Source organism: Pelmatolapia mariae, linkage group LG16_19 (assembly GCF_036321145.2).
Source record: "Pelmatolapia mariae isolate MD_Pm_ZW linkage group LG16_19, Pm_UMD_F_2, whole genome shotgun sequence".
NCBI lineage: Eukaryota > Metazoa > Chordata > Actinopteri > Cichliformes > Cichlidae > Pelmatolapia > Pelmatolapia mariae.
Window position 1 is genome coordinate 43,251,259 of NC_086241.1, and position 21,991 is coordinate 43,273,249.

The following is a 21,991-nucleotide window of genomic DNA, read 5'->3' on the forward strand; positions in this document are numbered from 1 at the left end:
ACGGAAGTGAGCTACACTCAGTAAGCTTGGGTTACGGCAGCTTCTGCAACCTGTGTCAAACCATTCTTCTGTCAAGTGATGACCATGTGACAGCAATTAAACGTCCGTTAAAATTGTTTCCTGTGAAAATAAAAGCACTGAAAACGCAAACAAACGACTACCATTCAAGAAATAGTTTTATAAGTGTACGTTATTTTCTTTTATATTCTTTTAATGTATTTTCTTCCCATCACTACCCATCCGTAAAACGTTGGGGTTTTTTGGTATAGCTTACTCATTTGATTCAACTTATTGTTGTTTGTTCAAAAATATCATATAAATTGTTTTTGAATTAAATATATCATTATAATGTAATTTATTACTATAGAATACTTGGCATGACTCAGTCCCTGCGATCAACATAATACTTGTAATTGTTTCGCGAACATGAAAAAAAATGCACTTTTCGTTTTTTAAGGGCTAATTACTTTAAAAAGAGAGAGAGAGAGAGAGAGAAAGAAAAAGAAAAACTTAATAACCCTTATTTTGAAATTATCCATACCGGAACGTGAAAGAATGTTACTGCGGGACAAGTTTGCACGGAACTAAACGCCACAGTTAGCTATTAATTTGCTCTTAAAATATGTTTCTTTACAGCACGTGTGTATAAATTCAGATAATTTGAAAGAAAAAGATTTAATTATTTGAAGAAATCTGTGGAAAAATAAGTACTTGCAGTAGAATTTATGTTAAAAGTTGGAACCGGTGTAACGAGGATTTGTGTCGACTAGACGAAAGATGATCTAAGGTAGGGAAACGTCGGCTTATTTCACGATACGTTTCCAGAATTAAAATAATGTCGGTTTACCTTTGCGCATGTGCGCGCCACAAGAGCAGGCCTTAATATGAGACTGACAATATATACGTTTTTTTTTACAAACCTCTCGGTATTTACTTTTTATTTTTATTTTTTTACTTGTCAGTGAACTAATTGATTAACAGTAACTAAATGTTAATTGCTTGTTTTAAATAAACCACCGCCAAAAAGCCAAAGTGAGTCAACACATTATTGACTGAATACCAGTTATTTAATCATAAGCACCAAGAAAGAGAAAATTCATATTTAGCTCATAATTGACAGACCATTGTGAACTTGCCATTTAAATTTACAGTATTTAATGAAACATTTTAACTTACTATTGTTCAGTATGTATTGTACCTGCATTTTCTTGGATATCATTTATTACAACAAAACGTTATCATGTACTCATATTTTCCTATAGTGATGTCTTTAATTGACTTCTTCTGTCCAAAATACAGACCAAAAATTGATTTAAAATTTGTCATCACAGAAGGCAAAGCTTGTAATTGCAATAATATTTTGTGATTGTTAAAGTTTTAAATCACCTTTCTTAACCTCTCTGTCTTTGTTTCCCACTTTTCCACCTGCAGATGCCCTCTTATGCCTTTCTGGATTGTTTGGAGCATTATTTACTGACAGGAAAGTTTCATGTAAATACATCAAAAAGCTGGAAAAAGCTGGTCTCTAAAGATAGCAAAAAGTTTACTTACAAAGGTACAGTAGATGTTACACACAAAAAACAGTTCTCAATGTTTGGCAGCATCAAACAAAATGTTTGTATGGTGTTGAAGAGACATTAATTGAAGTTTAGCCAGCGCTGTGACCCTGTGCTCAGTTTGGTGTAATACCTATATTGACCACAAGATGGTGCTTTGTTGCAAGAACTACTACTACTACTACTGTTGTGACTAAAATTTATATATAATTCATTGTGCTACATTTAGGTGGAAGTAAAATTTCTGGTATGTTTTTAGATCATTTCATTTTAAGTTGAAATTTTGAATAGCTAATTAAATATTAAAATGTATGGATTGAAAACCATTGCCACAAAAGTTGTTCCAGTAACTTCACATCTTCAGAATCTATGAATTACCCAATGTTCATACACCCATGAACATTTTGTAGATCACCTGGATAATGCATGAGAGAAAGCACTGCACTGAATATAGCCTTTCAGTTACTTATTAGGAATGTTGCTGAATGCTAAAACCTCCAGATGGCTGTTTGTGGCGGTCTTATCGAGGCCGCCTCCTCCGTGTCGTTAGGAGTGACGAAGAAATACGTGAGATCCTGATACAATACCACAATAACAACAACCATGCGCGCCGGGAACGGGCAGTAAGGGAAATAATGGTGAGTTTAAATGAGGTGTGTTCTTTAAGTCACCAAAATGGTTAAAATTAAGGCTATTCATATAAAAGTGTTTTAAATCTTGGGGTCCATATGAGTCCTATAAGGCCAGATATTGCTGATACTCATCATTGAAGGAATGGCCAGGCACTTTTCTTGCTTGCTTACTTTGTTTTTGATAATAACATGTACTAATGGTATGTCACCATCTGCTACCGAAAGTGTTGGTTTTATAGCTGCTCCCTCTCTGGATGTATATAGTTACATATTATACCTGTTTATGCGTATGTTTCTTTGTTTTATGTGTTTGTTTGTTTGTTTTTTTATTTTACCCTTATATGTGAATCTATGCTTATATGTAGAAATCTTTTTTTTTTGATGTGATGGCGGTCATTCAGACTACTGTGTATATGACTCTAAGGACAAAAGACGCCATCAAACACTGTGCTTTTCGTTTTTGTTCTTTGTATGACTTTAATAAACACTTGAATTAAAAAAAAAAAATCTTGATGTCCATCCAGCTGATGTATTACTGGGTTGGAGTGACTGCGGCAGTGAAGAAATGGATAAAGGCTTGTGACGTTTGCCAGAATCAACCTACTAAAGAGCTAGCTAATCTGCGCGTCCAGTTTTGCCTGGTTTATGGTTGTGATTCTTCCAGTTACATACACCCTGAGATCACCTTCCACAGGTCAGGTACCACATGCACATGGTTTTTTTTTTATTTGTTTGTTTGTTTTAAGTTAAAAACAAAACAAAAAAAGCCTTCTTTTTTTTTTTTTTCGTAAAGTTTGTTCTGATTATCAGCCAAAAATATTGTGTTCTTGATGCTTACTGTTACACACTGGGCTCAATTGTCTCAGATCTAAAACAAAAAAATTGCATTTTGCACAAAGAATGATTGAATAACTAAAACAGAATTTACCATTTATGTTGTAATAATATGTGAATGACAGGTTGCCATAATTTGACGTAATTTGTGTTATGTGTGTATCAACTGACAAATAAGAACTTTTTCCAGTCAATACAGATTTTAAAGATATGAAGATGTGAGAGAGATCTAGAGATAAAGTCAGCCAGAAGAGGTCAGATTTCAGGCAGTTCTTTAAAAATAAACAAATGAATTTCATATGTAATGTTTTAACCGCGTGGAGGATTTTAATTTCCCAAGAGACATGGTATTAAGCATGCTAAGAAAATAACTGATTTGCTTGGCACTTTTTAAATTACAAGCAGAGATAGCAGAGGGCTAATAAAGCTTATGGGGGCTTTGGAGTTGAACCATTTTGAGCTATGAGCCACCCAGGATTTCACTTTGATTCAGCTGAAGACAAAGTATTGTTGGAACACAATATTGTTGTATTTTCCAGAGTGCATTTACTTAGAACTATAGTGGACCTTAAATGGAGCCTTGTGGTACACCACAGGCAGACTTGGCTTTTGTTCAGCTTTCTCTGTAAATTCTCCAAAGCAAAACTGGCCTTTGTGCATTTGCAGGTTTCCAAAGGACCCCGAGCAGCGGCAGAAATGGCTGACAGTTGCACAGAGGGATGAAGGCTCGCTGCGCTCAAACTCCTACATCTGCTCCCGACACTTTGACCCATCCTGCTATACCCTGAATGAGGACGGTCAGCCGACACTATCATCAGATGCTGTACCCAGCATCATGCCCGATGAGGAGGTGACACAAAAGACTGAGAGCACATTAAAAACCTGTCAATTGTAACTAGCAAGTCTGCAGATTTACTTTTTGGGTTTTTTTTACTCACTTCATTCTTCTTAGTAATTGGACCTGCATATTTACTCATTTCATTATAAAATTTTGACGGTGCATCTGCAGTGCTTTCAGAAACTTTAACAGAATTAGGCAATAGTGCTTTTTTTCCCATCCAGTCCTGCAGAGGCGTACTAAGAGTGTGGACTTGAGTTAGTTCTCAGAGCTGATCAGGTAAACCTATGTGCCTTTCAGGTGCCCATTCCTTCAGATGAGGAAGTCCTGCTTTCCAACACGCTGGAAGACCTCCTCTCTGCAGCTACTGCTAATACTGAAACCGAAAAGCCCCCTCATCCAGCCACTGATCAGTCGGAAACCCCTATGGAGCTGCAGGAACACCAGTACTGCTCGTCAGCTCCAGACTCCACCGCAGTCCAGACAGTGAAGGAGCACACAAGGAGGAAGACTGTCATTGAGCCAACTTTCACCACGTACAACCATATCGCCAGGTATGTGTTTGATGACACGAAAACTTCACACCCATGTGACGCATGTTCGTTTAAATTAGCATGTTTTCTTTCGCATACTTTAGATATCTGAGCCACAGGATTTTACCAACGCAAAGCAAGAAAAATAGAAGTGCCTTAAAAAGGATGGCCAAGCGCTTTGGCCTAATAGGTCAGTGGAAAGGGTTTTAAACACAACAAGCAATACTCATTTTTATTTGACTGCTTCAGTGCTCTAAAGGAACACATTAAAGCATTTATAAAGGTGCTGAAATGTTCATAGTCAAACTTTAGAAATATGTCTTTTCTTTTTAAGATGGAGTGCTGATGTACACACGGGCTTCTCGACTTCTCAGAGTACCACGCAGCAGAGAGGAGGTAATTGCTAGCTTACAGATTTCAAATGAAGACATTTTGTGCCGGTGGTCAGTGGTCAGCGGAGGAAACACTTTGTTTTATGACAGTTTACGCCTTATTATAACACATCTGGACGTGTTAATTTCAGAGACTAAACACAACCGGTTAAAACCATCAACTAATCTGTATCTTTACATCACTGAGGAGAGGATAATGGCATCTTAAAACTCTTTAAAAAATATTTTAAGGAGAAGAGATTTTCACTTTAAGTACAGGTTATATTCTTTATTTAGTTCTTGCAGAAGCTAACAACAATGAAAATTCATTCAGCAGTTATAAATAGAATCAAACAAAACATAAATCAGCCATTAATTTCATCTGACCCTCATCGCTTCATCTGCTGCTCTTCTTATGACCCTCTGAGATTGTGTGAAGCATTTTTAGATGAAAGATGAGCTGGCAGGTCCCCGTTTTCTGCAGGTTGTGGTCCTGTATGGACCAGCTCCGACTCATAGTCAGACCACATCAGGATCCTCTTCAGTTTGCTTACCAGCCCCGTCTCTGAGCTGAGAACGCCATCATCTACCTGCTCAATTGTGTCTACACCCATCCGGACTAGCCGGCAAGCACTGTGAGGGTCATGTTTTTTAACTTTTCCAGCGCATTCAACCCCATGAGGCCAAACCTCCTGGGTGACAAGCTGACAATGATGCAGGTGGATGCTTCTCTGGTGTCTGAGAGGCAGATGTTGTCCAGGATAAAGACAATGCTGGACAATACCTCCCACCCACTCCATGACGTGCTGGCTAGTCACAGGAACACATTCAGTGAGAGACTGAGATTACCAAAAAGCACCACTGAACGACACAGGAAATCATTCCTGGCTGTGGCCATCTCCCTGTACAACTCCTCCATCTAACACACTGTAAACACTGCAATAGTTACACCCTTTTTGCACATGCTCTTTTCTACTCTGTAATATTCTTGTGAGTTATTGATATTTATTTATAATGATCTCTGTTAATTCTTGATATTTATAATTGAGTGATTTGTATATATTAGCGCTATTTTTTTTTAATTAGTAAAATCTGTAACATATTGTATTGTTTAAATGGCTTAGTCTGTTACTGTTACTGCCTTGGAGCAACCGTAACCCACATAATTTCCTTAGGGATTAATAAAGTATTCTGATTCTGATTCTGTATGGGCCACTTGGCTCTGTCACCTTTGCACCTGGAGCACTACACCAATGTCCTTTTTGCAATGAGCATTAAGGTGTCTTCGTGTAGTTGGAGGAAGCCTCCTAAGAGCTCCAAAATCCAGGATTTTTTAAATACTGTTAACATCTCTATTTGCACATCTTTCCTCAGCCCATGCCTCAACTATTAGTCAGACTGACATTGCATGATCACATAAGTCTTATGTGATCTGTAATTTGCATAATGGTCTTACAAATACTATTAAATATCCAACCATGCTTTGCTAACCAACTGTGCTTCCTTTTGATCCCAGGTAAACTCAATCCTGCGAGAGTTTCATGACAGCAAGGGCCACTATGGTCAGGGGGTCTGCCAGCAAGAAATTTCAAAGCACTTCCACTGGGGCAGCATGACTCGAGACCTGGCTAGTTGGATCGCCAACTGCCAAACCTGCCTTAACAGAACCAAGAGGAAGTGGATGCGCTGCAGTGTTCTTGGGTGCACAAACTGCTGTGGACCAGTAGAGAGACGCCTGGGCCTCACCTTCCACAAGTATGAATCGTTTTTTCTTGATTGTTTGCTGCTTATACTACGAAAGTAAACAGAGAAACACAGAATTAATTAATGAAAAAATAATAGTCCTAAAACCTTTGGGATTTCTGTGATAAAACATACTGTGTTTGCTCCTGTTCTGGTGAGAGTTTAGTGTGCACATTATGCTTTATTTTTGCTTATTTCTGTTATTTTATCATGAATGTGATGTCACAAAGGCAGATGTTATCCCTCTACAGGGCTCGCAAAATTTCAAAATCCCTGGTAGCCCTTCAGGCAGGGACTCTTCAGTTTTTGGTAGCCCAAAATAAATTTAAGTAGCCCGAATAAATAAGGGAGCAGTTTTTTTTATGTTTTGTTTCCTGTTTTGTTTCCGTTACAATATTGTAACGGAAAAAAAACATTAATCAAAAAATTGTTGAAACACAAATTACAATATTGTATAAAAATTACAATCATCAACTCAAATACTTGGTTGTAATTGAACAGAAATTTCTATGAACTTGTAAGAACTGTACAACAGGAATCAGTCTGTGTCAGATCCTGAATTTGAAATTTCCACTGGAGTCACAGGTAAGAGGCAAGTGGAACCAAGATCTAGGCCATTTGCTTTTTGAAGTTTGCAAAGACTGCTAAATTTTGCCAGTGGTAGTTCACTCTTTGCAACATAGTAGGCTGTCCTTAACAGATTTTTCAGGTTGATTTTTAGTATGTTATTTACAGACTGAGCAATAATCAATTTCTTGCATTTCTCATGGGTTCTAATGGGGGCCTTTCTTAAAATTACTGGTCCCAGTAACAAAGGCACTTGTCGACTCAGAAATCGAGGGAAACCAACAACACACCCGGCAGAACATTATGTTATTTACACGGGTGCACATAAGTGGTCCGCATGTGCGCATTCGCTGTCGCAATAAAAGACGCGCACCAGATAAGAAGTTGCAACGCGCGTTTGCGTCCATATAAAAGGCACTGTTTTTGTCCGCTAGAGTGGGATTTTCATGGCACATTCTGCACCAAATCTCTGTGCATTCATCATTTGTTTAAAGCCAGCTCACCTCCTGCAACCACTTTTCCTAGAATACGCGCTTCTTTTGCGGTTCGGACTCCATCTGACATTTCTTTGGAGGTGGAGGAACACCAAAGTAATTGCTTAAAGGAGCTTCTTCGACATCTTTAAGAGTTCTAAACAAATGTCTGTCCTCCTCCTGAAAATCTTATGGACGCAAACACGCGTTGCAACTTCTTATCTTGTGCGCGTATTTTATTTTGACAGCGAATGCGCACCTGCGGACCACTTATGTGCACCCTGGCGATTATTTGATGATATTTATTTAACAATAACAATGTATTGAATAATGGCTTTAAAGATTGTCAAAAATAGTATAAAATAGTGTGCAAATACTGATAACAGTGCAAATGTTTGCAATATAAAAAATAAAATGTAAACATCTATGTTTAGTGAACTTTGCCATGTCGCTCTGTGGTGCAGCTACGACACCAAAGTTTACACACTATGTCTACTTGATCCACGTCTGACTCCGCGAACCCATAATGTTTCCACACCACTGAAGGGTTTTTTTTACCTCTCTTTTCAACCAACGGCAGTCACTCTCCTCTCCAAATAACTTCTGCTTAGCTTTCCGAGCTTCCCTCTGTTAGCTCCTCTTAATTGTTGTGCCGCGTGTTCGAAACGCAGAGAGGTGCGCTCGATTTGCCACACGGAGCAGCGCGAGAGTAAAGCACGAGGGAGGTGCTAATAATCGGCTCAGTCATTTTTAATGATCGTTGAAAGCCCAGATCGTAATTTAGATTAAAATTCGATTAATTGAGCAGCCCTAGTCACATATTGACAGTGGTTCACCGATGCCAATGACATATTTACCCAGCTACATTTCCGAAAGAATGCAAAAGCATTGACATATATTTTTCCTTCCTATGATAGCCCGAAGGGCAGGGCAGGGATAGATTCTGGTAGCCCGACTGGAAAAATCGCTAGCCCCGGGACGTCGGGCTAGCGATTTTGCGAGCCCTGCTCTAAGTTAAAAGATCAGGCTTTTAAGCTAACTGCTGGGTTAGCAATGTTTTTATTTCATACTTATATGTTGAGCTGTTTTTTTAAATAGGTTTATCTGGTGCAGATAAAGTACATGCACAAAGTAGACAGAGTTTTGCTTATGTTTATACCAAATGCATTTGGAAGGTGGTCGATCAGAAAATTAAACTGGGTTTTAGAGAGGTTGTTATTGATAAGCTGCTGCTTTTGTTTTAGCTATAAGATGAACCTGCCCTGAGCCAGAATAAGATAATATAGTTTGTGTTTTTGAAATTTGAAGCATGGAGAACATAATAGAACCACTTTAACCACTTCTATATTTTACTTTATCCTTGAAAGGAAACCCCCCCCCCCAACAAATATTAGTTTTTGTGCTATAGGTTTTGGACCATTATCCATTAGAAATCAACAATGGTGCATTTGACTGAATCTAATTGGTACACTTAAGAATTGATGTTGCTTTTGCAGCACAAGGATACCCAAATATTGTTCAGGGAAGATTTGACTGTGAAGATGTGACTTTAATGTGCTTTGGTAAAGTGTGTGTGTACTTCTTCATCATTAATATATTACCCTAGGTTTCCTCTTCACAATGCAACTCTGTTGGCAAAGTGGTTGAAGGCTACCGGCCGTCCAAACTGGCATCCTCGGCTCCGGTCTTCCATTTGTTCGATACATTTCACTGACGACTGTTTCAGCCATAGTGGGGAGGTCATCACCCTAAATCCAGATGCTGTGCCTACACTCTCGGTCCACACTGACTCCGCAGTGAGCATCACATTTACTTAGTATTATTAATGCAACAGTGTCACAATTCTAATAACTGATCTGTTTCCTCCAAAGGTCCCATCCAGAGGTCCCATCCAGCCTGCGGTGGGGGAGGAGGTATGTTGTAGATTTGTCATGTTGACAAAATTTTATTTGCTGCAGAGATTCATGAACCATATGTATTTACATGATCTACGTCTCTGTGTTAGCAGGCCATTTTTGCTAAGTACGATGCTGTGGAGCTCTACCTTACCAAACGCACTTACCCACCTGGACTGAACTATGTAGAAAAGAACACCTTTAGGAGGTTCTGCAAGAAGTTTGCCATTAAAGGTTCGTACAAATTTGTGTGTTCAAAACAAAAATACTAATAATTCCTGTGTAGTGCATTTTCCATGATAAAACACAGGCATGCAGGTATGCATAACAAAGGAGTTTTAATTCCAATCTTATTTAGGAAAAGAATGTTAATATTTTATACTATGCACTGCTGGGAACACAAAGTTTAAAAAAGGAGGTGGAAAAAAACTCCTTAATAAAAATAAAACCCATTATGCTAATGTCCAGCTTCAGATTTTTATTCTTCACCTTTGTATGAGTCATATTTTAAATTAGTGCTTGCTTATCTTATAATGGCCTTTGATGCATTCAGTCAGTTCATACACTGTCTGAAACACACTGTTTTTGCCTCTCTCTCTTTAAGGCCAGTCACTTAAGCCAATTTTCTTCTGTTTCGCTGCCCTCACAAACAAAAGGCTTAGTAAAAAGCTGAACTTTTGCTGTTCTAGTTCAATCCTGTGGATTACAATCCATCTGATACCGAATGTATTTTCAAAAATCCAAATATAATGATACAATATACACAATGGCACTTGTGCCTCTGCTCAAACATAACTGGAAAGACAAAGGTGTCAATTAGTCTGTTTCACACTGTGCTGTAACATTTACCCTACCACTGCTTTCCCAGACGGTGTTCTTCATACGGTGAAGGGAGACCAAATGCGTTTGGTTCTGAGGAACAGGCAGCAGGTTGAAACCGCGCTGGTGGACTATCACAACGAGCTCAACCACCTCGACGTCAACAAGTGTCTCAGACTGCTGAATGAGAGGTTTCCCCTCGCGCTGTTTCTCGTTAGTGACACGTTTCAGTCAGAATCATCAACACAGTCTCAGGTCTGAACTTTCTTACAGATACTTCTGGAGAACCATGAGGCCTGATGTTGTGCAGTGGATCAACAACTGCTCTCAGTGCAGCATGAAGAAGAGGAAGAAACCGAATCACCAAGCGGAGGTGAGAGGTTTAGCGGTTCAGACATCAGCTCAACTGCAGGAACTGACATCTCATGACTTAGACAGGTAATTTCTATCTTAGTATCTAAATGTACTAGTGAACTGTTTATATGGTTTCCCATTTTTAGGTATAATATCTACCTGCTCTTCTCTCTCTGTCTGCATGTTGGCAGTGTGAATGATGAGGATACTGATAGTGATGGTGATGCAGAGGAGCAGCTGACAGTGAATTCCAAGGACACAGTGGTGGGTTTGCCAAAGCTTTAGCTCCTTGACTGACCACTTAGACAGGCTCCAAACGTGAGTCAGAATTAAAAAGCACTTTTGCAGCTTCCTACTCAAACATTTTAGGATAATTTCTGCATACAAACATATTTATGGTGGTTGATTTTTTTTTTGTGTTTATTTCAACATCCATTTGGATATTGGTAGCTTTTGGCTCCAAAAACAACAACACAGTGGCAGTCAAAATGCTCATATAGGAAGCAATTTCGTGACATCATCAGTCTCCTATGCCTGAAAAAAAAAGAAGAAAAATAATCTGTCAGCTTGTCTTGGGATCCAAGTTTTCTTGTGTTGGAGCTGTTCAGTTGTTGGGCTGTTTCAAGCTCATTGGCCTTTCCATCCAGCAATCACTGGATATAAATCAGAAATCTCATTAGAGATAAGTATGGCACTCAAAAATCTTGATTTGATAATTCTGCAGCAGTTGGTAGAAGAAATTCTAGAGGAAAAAGAAAGCTTACTTTGATGCAAAGTCTGCACATTTTTAACTGTTTTTTTCTGTTCAGTTATGAAAGGCTGGTGGGGTATTGTCATAACATGGAAGGCGTAGACACCCAAGTTTGTGAATGCATGTACTAAAAATCTTAGACAAGATCAAATCTGTCGGCGGTCAGCTTTTCTGAAAATCTTGTGAATGTGATAACTTAAGAACGAGCCAGCGTAGGATTTTGAAATTGATACCATTGGTGTATCTGCTAGGAGGCTGAGGGCTAGCACTGGCAGCTGGCAGTATTTTTCAATTAAGATTAGACAGATGATTCTATGCATGCACATTTTATGAAACAGAAGTTACTTACATACCAGAGCTCAGATAAATGGCTGCAGGTAGCACAAGTTGTTTCTAGAAGAACAAAACAGTAACAGTTCAGCCTCTAGTAAAGAACTAGCTCATGCTCTGCCACCTCCATAATTATGTTGTATGTAAGTTATGAAGTTGAACTGACTTTGTCTCCCATCTCACTTGTAGGATGAACCTTCTTCCAGTTTGTCCTCCCAGACTGAAATTCACGATAATCCTCAGCCCCAAATTCCCATCCTCCTTCACCTGAAAAATCCCATCAATTTACAGCCCAGGTCTCCCAAAATCCCCTTTGTCACAAAGCTCTTGTCTATGAAGAGAGTGACTTCTTCGCATTTTGAAGTACATAAGGATCCTGAAAGCTCTAAGAAGCAAAAAAGGATAGAGAATCCGATAAATCCCCAGTCAGAGAAGCCTGCACAGCCTGAAGAACAGGAAAAAACAAGTAGCCTTCAGGGCAACAATGGGACACAACACTGCATCCAAGCACAGCTTGTTTCAGAGCAGCATGCTCCACTGGAGCACATTCAGGCTCCAAGTCAAAACAGTGCTCCAGAGGCACATACATCAACACAAATCCGAAGTCATTGCAGTGTCCAGCACACAGTGAAGAAGAAAAGAGGCCCAGAGGCAGATTCTTCAGCTAAATGGAGCTCTAGTGGTCTGGAGCCTGTGATGGCCCTGAGCACCAAACCCTGGCCTGTCTTCACCATCGGTAGCTCTGCTGTGGAAAAAACTGCAAAACCCCCGCCTAATGCTGACAGGTGCAGCACAAAATATCGGTCTTTTTATACCTATTTTCATTATTTCATATTCTGATTTTGCTGGCAGGTGGTGTTTGTCGGAGTTTTAATGGGTTTGTCATCTGTATTTGTGTGTCTGAGCAGCTCAGCTGTTTTTTATAGGCCCATCAGGCTTCAGGCCCGAACTGTCATTCAGCAGTGTAGTCACGCAAAGATTAAGCTCAAACCTGCTGTGGGTGGAGCAGATGCTCAGTGGGCAGAGGTGGGTGCATTTGTTTTTCAATGTATTTTATTTAATTAAGTCTTTATCTTGTTGTGGAAATGTAATAATCATAATGTCCTGCTGCCCACTGCTTTGGATTTTGGTGTACTTTTATAATACATTTGATTAATACAGTACATTATATTTTGTGTGATGGTGGTTTATTAACAATTACTGGATTAATTTAATCAGTTGTCATAAAACTACTATATTTAAATCAGTCTAGTCACACACTGTTCTGTGAGTATAACCCCATCTCGTGTGGATATTGAGGTTTATGACTACTCAAACCTCTTCCATGTTCAAAAAGGATATACAGTATAACAGGCTGAAGGACAAGGCATAATGTGGCGCTTTATTCTCATAATTAATGAAATTCAAATGCTTACTTGAGGTTAACAAAACATTAATGTGTGAGACTTTCTCTGTTTCTTATGTGGGATCCTGTAAAGTACCCAATTAATTATTATTGTTTCCACACTCTCCTTAGATTCAGCAGGGATTGGTTGTCTATGTGTGTTTCTTTCACGGAGCCACTGAAGATGTGACAAATGAGATGGGTGAGTTACTGCTGCACATGTTAGCTGACTCACAGTAGCTAATAACCAGAAAATGGTAATAGCAGCTTAGACAAATGAATTTAAATTAACTATTGAAAGTTGCTCACCTTAAATTTCTTATAGAGATCCAGAAATTGGTCTTTGAGCCAAAGTGAACAAAAACCCAGTGTCAAACAGCACTTTGAAAAAAACCCACAAAACATGTCAAAGTTATCCAAACAACTCAAACACAGAGTATGTACGCTCACTGCTCTTAAAGGCAATGATCTTATCAGCTAAGAAAAGGAAACTCAGGCTACAGTTCACACAGGCTGATCAAATTTAGACAACAGAAGATTGTAAAAGCATTGCCTGGTCTGATGAGTTTGTTTCTGCTGTGACATTCTGACAGTAAACAACATGAAAGTGTGGATCCTGCAGGTTGGTGTGGGTGGTGTATGCGTGAGTGTAGGATATTTATCTTGGTACCAACTGAGCGTTGTTTAAACACCACAGCCAACCTGAGTATTATTGCTGACCATGTCCAGCCTTTAATGATCACACTTTACTCATCAGGAGATGAGTAAAGTGTGATCATGTGCGATTGTGTTATGTCACAAAGCTCGGATCATCTTAAATTGGTATCTTGAACATAGCATTGAGTTCACTGGATGAGGTGGAACTGGAGATTCATATTATGGATCAGCTGCAGCTGTGTGATGCTTGCATGTAAATATGGACCAAAATCTCTGAGGAATCTTTCCAGCACCTTCCTGAATTTATGCTAAGAATTAATCCAGGTCTGAAGGCAAAGGGGGATCCAAGCAAGGTAGACCTAATATGAATTTAAGGGGTAATCTTATGTTAACAGGATGATAAATTTATGTATAACTAAACGTAACAAACAGATTTCCATCTTGTGGCCTAAGGCTTTGTCTGTTTTCCACCGTGTCCTCAACAGCCAACACTCTGATGACTACCAGGCTTTTCCGGAAACATTCCGGGCATTGTGTGTCCCTCCTGGATCTTCCTGGGAGTATTTTATTTGTCCCCCAAGACTCCCTGCTTGGGAAGCCAGCACCCAACAGAAGGATGCAGTACAAGGGTGGATGCGAGCTGTGGTGGGGTGCTCAGCTCTTCTCAAGTCTGGTCTCCGCCTGCAGAGAACTCATGACAGGCTCAGCGAAGTGTACAAATGCAGGTGTAAAGGTAGAACATGGACTCTATGGACAGAAACAAGAAATCGCCCTGAACTCTGTGGAGCCGCAATCTGTGCTCCTGGAGTTCTGAGGTACAACTTAACATCAGTGTGGGACATTCAGTACTTCATCTGGGCTTTCTTGCATCCCTCATGTAAAGGTTAAACTAGTGTTGTGGAATTTTCCTGTTAATAAAATCTGCAACAAGGTCAGCTGTGGTCAAGCTATTTTAATTACTGCATGAAGGAGAGACAACACATCAAATATCACAGTTCTTCTGCAGAATCTTGACTGAAAGACTCAAAACAGTTGGAAGTTCTATATCAATTTTTAGGACTTTTCCATATTGTATAAATCACAGAAAAAAAACAAATTTTTCAAATGAATTTTTATTCATCCACAAAAGTAAAGCACTCAGCAAAGAAATGTAACATTAACCCCGTTGAACACAAAGGAGTTTTTAAAACTAACCGTTCTGCATTTCTTGCTACATTCAAATTGTAAAGTTAAAAAAAAAAAAAAATAAATAAAAATCTGCAGACATTTAGAAAAGTCAAAATGTTGCTCTTCAGAAATAACTGTAGGGTTTGTTGAAAAGCAAGAAATAATTAGCTTACACAACCTGAAAGCTGAAATATTGCAATGATCAATTTGAAATCAAAAAATTCAAAAATTAAGTCCCCTGGACTCAAAACGTAACAATGATGCGTTTTTGCAGTAACACAGAAGCCATTTCTGGTCCTGACTTTTCATTGTAATGGTTTCAAAACAAAAATATTGACCACTAGACAACTTTGATCCTGAGGTCTTTGTCCTCTTACCCAGTTTAGTTTTTTCTCATCATTTCCCCCTTTCTGTCAAGGACACAAAAATCTCCATTATTAAAATAATGAACCCGCATTAGAGTCTTTTCAGCTCTTCAAACTATCTTTAAATATTCATCCAGAAAACAAAACTCAGATGACCCAACAGATAAACGTTTGCCTCTGACAGACGTGTCAGACACCGGGTGCAATACGGGCTGATCCCAGCACATCTCTGTTTAAGAAAGAATTTTTTAACGAGTTTTCAACTTAAACTGTCTTCTCAAAACATGACTTGCTGCTACTGTTCTTCATGTGTTACATTATAGTAAACAGTACTGTCAGATCTTACAGAACAAAACAGGCTACTTGAATCAGTCACTTTGGGAACTGGAATAAACTGCCAGATCTGATTATTTAAGAGCTTCTTGTGTCTTTAAAGACCATGCCTGAGCATGTAAGGCATTGTTTAATAATAATTTTGTTTGTGGATTGCACCATTTTACAAACCAGCCAGACATAACATGATGCAACTGCTACTCTGCTCTTCTGTTTGTTGCCAAAAAATGTATCACATTTCGGCCTATTTATTAGCTTTATGACCGAGAAGACCTTCAGTATTCCTGATCCATGGCTGCCTTCATACGTTTTCCTTCAGACAACAGGTGGCTCTTACCTCAGGTCTTCTTGACACTGCTCATTCTGGTGCAGTGCTTTTGGGAAGAAAAATAACTTAATTCCCACATTTCTGCCTTGCACCCGTTCAGTCTCCTTCCCACACACAGTCACATTCACGCAGTGGGTTCCTTTGCCGCATTGTGGTTATGACCGTGATCCTGTTCTCAGACAGCTCCTGCAGCTCACTGATCAGCCCCTGCACAGATGGGCTCGGCCAAGGGTGCCCGTTGAGGTAATCTCGGAGGATGAACGAACGCTCCACGATCAGCTCCAGCCGCACCAGGTGTCGCAGCTTGTGGAGGCTCAGCAGGTCTTTCTCTGGTTCCCGGCGGAAAAATCTGCAGGAAACAGGACAGGACTCGTTAACGTACCTCAAGAGCAGGCTCACAATATTTTATAGGACTGTAGTCAGGTCATTTTCTCGTTTGCTTGTTGAAATATCTTTAAACAGTAAATGGACTGGTACTTAAATAGCACCTTTCTTCTCCAGCTCAGAACTCAAAGCTCTCATTCACCCAATCACACACACATCCATACAAGTGCTTTTCTATGCCCAGGCGCCTTAATCTAACATCTCTTACACATGCACACATTCTGATTAAGGCATCAAAGCAACTCATGGTTCACATTCTTGCCCAATGGAAATCTGACCACTGACTTTCTGATTGGTAGACAATCCACATCCTGAGCCACTGCCACCCTCATTTACTTATTAATAGGTCTATTGTAGGTCTTTGGGTCATGTGGACCTCATACCCTGTTATACAGATACTTAAAATAAAAATAAAAAATTTTAAAAAAGGCTTGCAGCTTTAAAAAACAAAAAAAAGCCAAACAAAAACCAGGAAACAATTTTTTCCAGAAAAAAAAAAAATCTTATAGTTATTTAAAATAGCTGATGCTAGGGGGGACTTCCCGATGGACACAAGAAACAACTTGCACAAATCAAACTGCCACATCCGATCACCACTGAACGGACTAAGATTTCATTATGTATGGATGCTTTAGTGCCCTGTATATTTTGAGGCAGGTTGATAGAGAAGTGCACATTTAAACAATCAGCATTTCTTAAATGACTGATTAATGCTTATTTTCATTTTTAATTAACAGTAGTTTGTTGAGACATCTTCACTGGGATTTTATCCAAATCTTCCCTTACTTAGATCATTACATTTCTTGAAACATAATTTTATTACAGGGATTAGACACATTTAAAAAACAAACAAACAAAATGTTCATTCATTGCAGAAAGCTGTCCCCACAGATTAGTTCCCTGCAAAATCTTGAACTGACCAAATTTATCCAAAGAATTTTGGGTAACCCAAATTTTCATCATCTTATGGGATAATCTGTTAGTTGAAAACGAATCTAAAATGTTTTATAACTGAACACTTGTTTTTAGCCATTCTTAAGGAAAAACCTAATATTCTCAAATGAGAAGACATTATGCTTTACTTTATGATAAAGCATAATACGGTCTGATCAACATTCTCCTGTTTAGACTGCCAGGCAGAAAAACTAGGATGAACTAAGGCTCACCGTATCCTGAGTGTCTTGAGTTGCGGAAACAGCATAGGGATCCGTCTGCAGAGACTGCCACTGGAGCGGTTCTGTTCAATGTCAAGGTGCTCCAGTCCTGGGACTTTAGGCGCAATAGAGTCCATGTCTTTCAGCGTTATGGCTACTCGCAGCGTCAGCCTGGTCACACTGGGTGGGATGATGGTGGTATAGGTAGTGAGAGAATTCCCACCTACAAGGACAGAAAGTAGCACCAAGAGTTAAGGAGAAACTTGGATTTCCCCAGCCTGAGGCTCAGTTCTGCTTTGAAAACCAGAAAGAATTAAGATACACTGAGATTGCCAAATAAACTGCATATAATAATGCAGAAAGATGCTTTTTAAATCTCCGTAAATAATATTAGTTGCCTAACAATTATGCAGTTGTCCCACACCAACTAAAAGAAACCCACACAAACTGCAGAACAGCAGAGTTACTCACCGATGATAGCGAGAGATTTTAAGTGTTGCAGAGGACTCAGCCAGGCCTGCAGGCGACACTCAACGCCCTCTCTGATGTACCTGTACCTGACAGACAGCGACTCAAGAGAGGTGAGACTCCTCAGCGCATTCTCTGACAGGGTGGTTTCTGGATAATCCACCAGTTCCAGAGTGGTCAGCACAGGGCCACCGTAGCAGAACACTGCAAGATCGAAAAGTATGTTTATTTATATAGCCTAGCACAGGGGCGTCCAACTCCAGTCCTCGAGAGCTACCGTCCTGCAGCTTTTAGATGCATCCCTACTCCAACACAGCTGAATCAAATGATTGGATTACCTCTTCAGCATGCCATCAAGTATGGCAAAGTCCTGGTAACAAGTAGTGCTGGGCGATATGGAAAAAATATTTATCACGATATGAATTCTTTTATATCACGATAACGATATATATCACGATATACCACCTGACCTGTGGTCATCTGGAAAGTATGCAGTCTGTAAACAGCGAGTGGAGAGGGTGCAGTCTTTGTTTTGAGTTACCGTAAAGCATGTCGCAAATCCGGGTGCACGTAAAGCAGCACCATGTCGCAAAACCATAAGACGGAATTTCTTTGCAAAAAATATCATTTTTTTATACTTTATTTTCTCTTGCATAAAGTTAAGAGTATGTATAGTGAGAAGACAACACTAATATATTTGCCACAGGCTATTTAACCCTTTAAGACCTACCATAGAACCAAGTCCGCCAGAGCTTATCTTTACATTTTACATGCTGTAGTGCCATTTGTGGGAGCATTTCAAGTTGCTACACATCAATACAACCATTATAGCCCAAATTTTAATAATATGTATGCATTAAGTCCATAGTAACTACATAAATTGCAAAAAAGTGCAATAAACAAAAAAAAAAAATTGAAAATCGTTTTTGTTTTGTTTTTTTACATATATTTCCAGTTAGAGAAATTTAAGAGGCTTATCCCTCAAAACTGTAAATACAAAAAAGTTGCACAAAATAGTTTCCAACCACGAGAAATTTATTTTGAGTGTCTTCATAGTTTTATTTTTGAGATACACTAATTTTTATATACTACAGGAAAAATAAAAATAAATAAATGCAAATTTGCAAGAACACAGCATGTGCATCAAAATAAATTATTTCCAACAGTGTAATTTGACTTCTAAGCATCCCAGAAATGATACAGAAAAGCATAAAGTCAAACATGACTTTTAAAAACACCAACATAGGCTTTGAAGCTAAAAAACTACATTTTCCGCGAAAATGACGTCACTTCCGGTTTCGGACAGGTAATGGCGGACATGCGATAGTTCCCGCTGACTTATATTCCAAGTAGGAAGTGTTATGAACAGCTGATCGGATCAGCAAAGCCTGTTTCTGGAATATTATGTTTTTGTTGCTGCAAGCGCTTTTTATGCAATTTTTGCAAAGCTATATGTGGAAGGAAACCGTGACCTAGGGCAAGCTAATGGAATAAGATGTAAGTACAACTCCTACGGTTTCATATGCAAAAAAAAAAAAATAATAATTATTGCGCTACCTTACATGGTTCCAGTTCTACAGGGATTTAAAAATAGTTAGGGAAAACGGAGTGTGCCTGCTCCGACCGGTTGTAAAGGGTTAATGATATATTTTATGTAATAATTTATAAAATTAGGGTTAGAAACGATAGAAACGATAGAAGACAAATGGCACGATATTCACTTTTCTATCGTCCACACGATATATATCGTCATATTGCCCAGCACTAGTAACAAGCCATTCATTTGATTCAGGTGTGTCGGAACAAGGATGCATCTAAAAGCTGCAGGACAGTAGCTCTCGAGGACTGGAGGTGGACACAACGGACTTTGACCACAGTGCTGCACATCAAATAAAACCATCTGCAGTTGTAATAGTATAAAAAGTTACACTTGGATAAAAGTTGCAGCAATTAAGTAAGAAACAGAACACAGCAGTATGCAGTACGGGAAGTTTGTCTTTAGTCACTATGTCTACATGACCTAATCTGCAGCTTGGCAGCAGAAGTTTTTTTTCTTTTGTTTAATCATCCCTTTCAGGATATGTTAGTTTGTTGATATAGTGGCACAGCCATCTCTTTATGCTGGATACTTTGTAATAAAAGCATGTTATTTACACAAACTAATCTGTTTGGCTTCGTTCTTTTCCTGGTTCTTACCGTTGTTGCTCCACTCGTCCCTCTGGCCCTTGTTTGGAGACATAACGCACACTGCTTAAGCTGAAGCAGTGGACAATGAGGCCCACTGTATCAAATGCAGCACCGAGATACAGTAATACTAGCACAGCAGATTGGCCAAGATCAACAATACATAAAAAGGTCATTAGAAAATCTTTTAAAAAAAAAAGAAAAGAAAAAGAAAAGCAGATTCTGCACCAACCTAGACTGAAGACTTATCAGTATCATCAGACGGTGGCTGGAAAACCAATTTCTCCAACACACTAAATTAAGTCTAAAATTTTTATTTTGAGTGATTTTCCTTTCCACTGCCATGTTTAAAACAGGCTCTCCCTGTCACTAAACAAATATTGTCATTTGAGGTAAAGTGAACTGACCTGCAGTAGTTGTGATTAGGCTAGATCACGGATTGCATTTAAGGTTTGTCTATGTGTAAGAGTGCAGGTACAAAGCACACTTCTACAAAAAGTTGTTTCAACCTAGACAAATTCCCAGGAACAACTCAGGGCTATGTGGCAACTTCAGCGTCGTCTGTACTGGGATTTGTAATGCTGTAACATAATGTACACTTACTGTTTATGACTCTATTATTTGTATCCTAAAGACACTGCATTGGTGTTACTGGTGTTGCAAGTTTGCAAATAGGGCATTTTTATGTAGTTTACAAGCTAAATCATGTCTATGTGCAATATTAGAATATTTAAGGATTGTTAATAGTGACCTCCTGAGCCAACGTGCGTTAGGTCTCTTGATGGATGTGAAGGATAGCATAGAAAATCTTGAGGACAATGGCACAGTTCTTGGCTTACCAGCTCTAAAGCCTGGTTTTGATGCTTTGATAGCCTATACCACAGCAGTTTCCCGTTGGATGAGTGACGAGACTCACCTGGATGGTCCGGGTCCGCGGGGCTGAAATAATCATCTGGTAGCGGCTCCGGTGGCTCCCCTTTCATCCCCCAGGATAGGTGTTTGAGCTTAGTCAGGTTCAGAAGCAGGTTGTGGAAAACACTGCAGGGCACCGGCCTGACCGTGTCCAGCCCGTAGCCCTCTCCCTGCTGGTGGAAGAGCAAGTACCGCAGGTTGACCAGGTGCGACACGCTGTTGATGAACTGCACCGTGTTGGGCAGACGGACGTTGCACACGCTTAACTGAGTCAGCAGCTCCCCCAGCTGGACTGCCAGATTGAGCCCCAGAACCGGCTCATCCCAGATAGCGTTTCGCACCCCGACACCCCTCAGATCGGGGAACCTGGAAAGGGCGTCCAAGTATTTCTCCTTATACTGCCGTCCTCCGTCCACAAACACAATGGTGGAGAGTGACGGGAGGAACTTCACGAGGCGTCGCCACTCTTTGCGCCCCAAATGCCGCACCGTTACTCGGGTGAGACTGCGGTAGTTTAAAGTGTCCCAGAAGCCGTACGTATAACGTCGGAGGTCGGACAGCACCACCGTGTAGTCTCTCCACAGAGACGGATGGTCGACGAGATTCTTTAGATGTTTGCAGCAGAAGCGGACAGTGTGTTTTTCCTCCGTGCTCAGGTAACTAAGAACATAGACCCAAACTTCTGGTGGCAAAAGCTGTATCAGTTCCATAGTTAAGCTAGGAATTAACAACCACGGCTCTGTTTAGAGTTTTGCTTTAGCTCCCGCCTACTGGTGGAAATTCAACCAACGGGGAGAGTGCATCTCTTCACTGGGCCAATAGCGTTTCACCCCTGTGGCTCGACACTATGTGAAACTCAAATGCCCATTGGTTTAAATCTTGGTTGGAACCGGAAAGGGAATAGTTACCAAGTTTAGTAGAGGAAAAAAACAGACTTGACACAACCAACTTCAAAAAAC

The 21,991-nt window shown here is 39.7% G+C and overlaps 2 protein-coding genes across 3 annotated transcripts; one reads left to right on the forward strand and one right to left on the reverse strand.

The window, feature by feature from the left end:
• The first annotated feature begins 590 nt into the window (after positions 1–590).
• On the forward strand, positions 591–14,614 carry LOC134645391 (uncharacterized). 2 transcript variants are annotated; one of them, XM_063498814.1, is made up of 19 exons: positions 591–787; positions 1,432–1,555; positions 2,058–2,194; positions 2,713–2,882; positions 3,689–3,872; positions 4,161–4,414; positions 4,498–4,583; positions 4,728–4,789; positions 6,281–6,519; positions 9,154–9,343; positions 9,419–9,460; positions 9,553–9,676; positions 10,311–10,452; positions 10,535–10,699; positions 10,807–10,879; positions 11,886–12,481; positions 12,605–12,722; positions 13,213–13,282; positions 14,223–14,614. In XM_063498814.1, exons 2-19 carry the CDS (start codon positions 1,432–1,434, stop codon positions 14,549–14,551), a joined length of 3,105 nt encoding a protein of 1,034 aa, XP_063354884.1. In that variant the 5' UTR covers positions 591–787; the 3' UTR covers positions 14,552–14,614. The 2 variants fall into 2 exon arrangements, with proteins under 2 accessions (XP_063354884.1, XP_063354885.1); XM_063498815.1 differs by having other exon boundaries at positions 9,556–9,676.
• Positions 14,615–14,830: 216 nt separating this feature from the next.
• On the reverse strand, positions 14,831–21,780 carry LOC134644949 (uncharacterized). Its single transcript, XM_063498146.1, has 4 exons — positions 21,037–21,780; positions 17,940–18,140; positions 17,481–17,691; positions 14,831–16,279 (listed from the first exon to the last, which is right to left on the reverse strand). Exons 1-4 carry the CDS (start codon positions 21,740–21,742, stop codon positions 16,027–16,029), a joined length of 1,371 nt encoding a protein of 456 aa, XP_063354216.1. The 5' UTR covers positions 21,743–21,780; the 3' UTR covers positions 14,831–16,026.
• Positions 21,781–21,991: the final 211 nt, after the last annotated feature.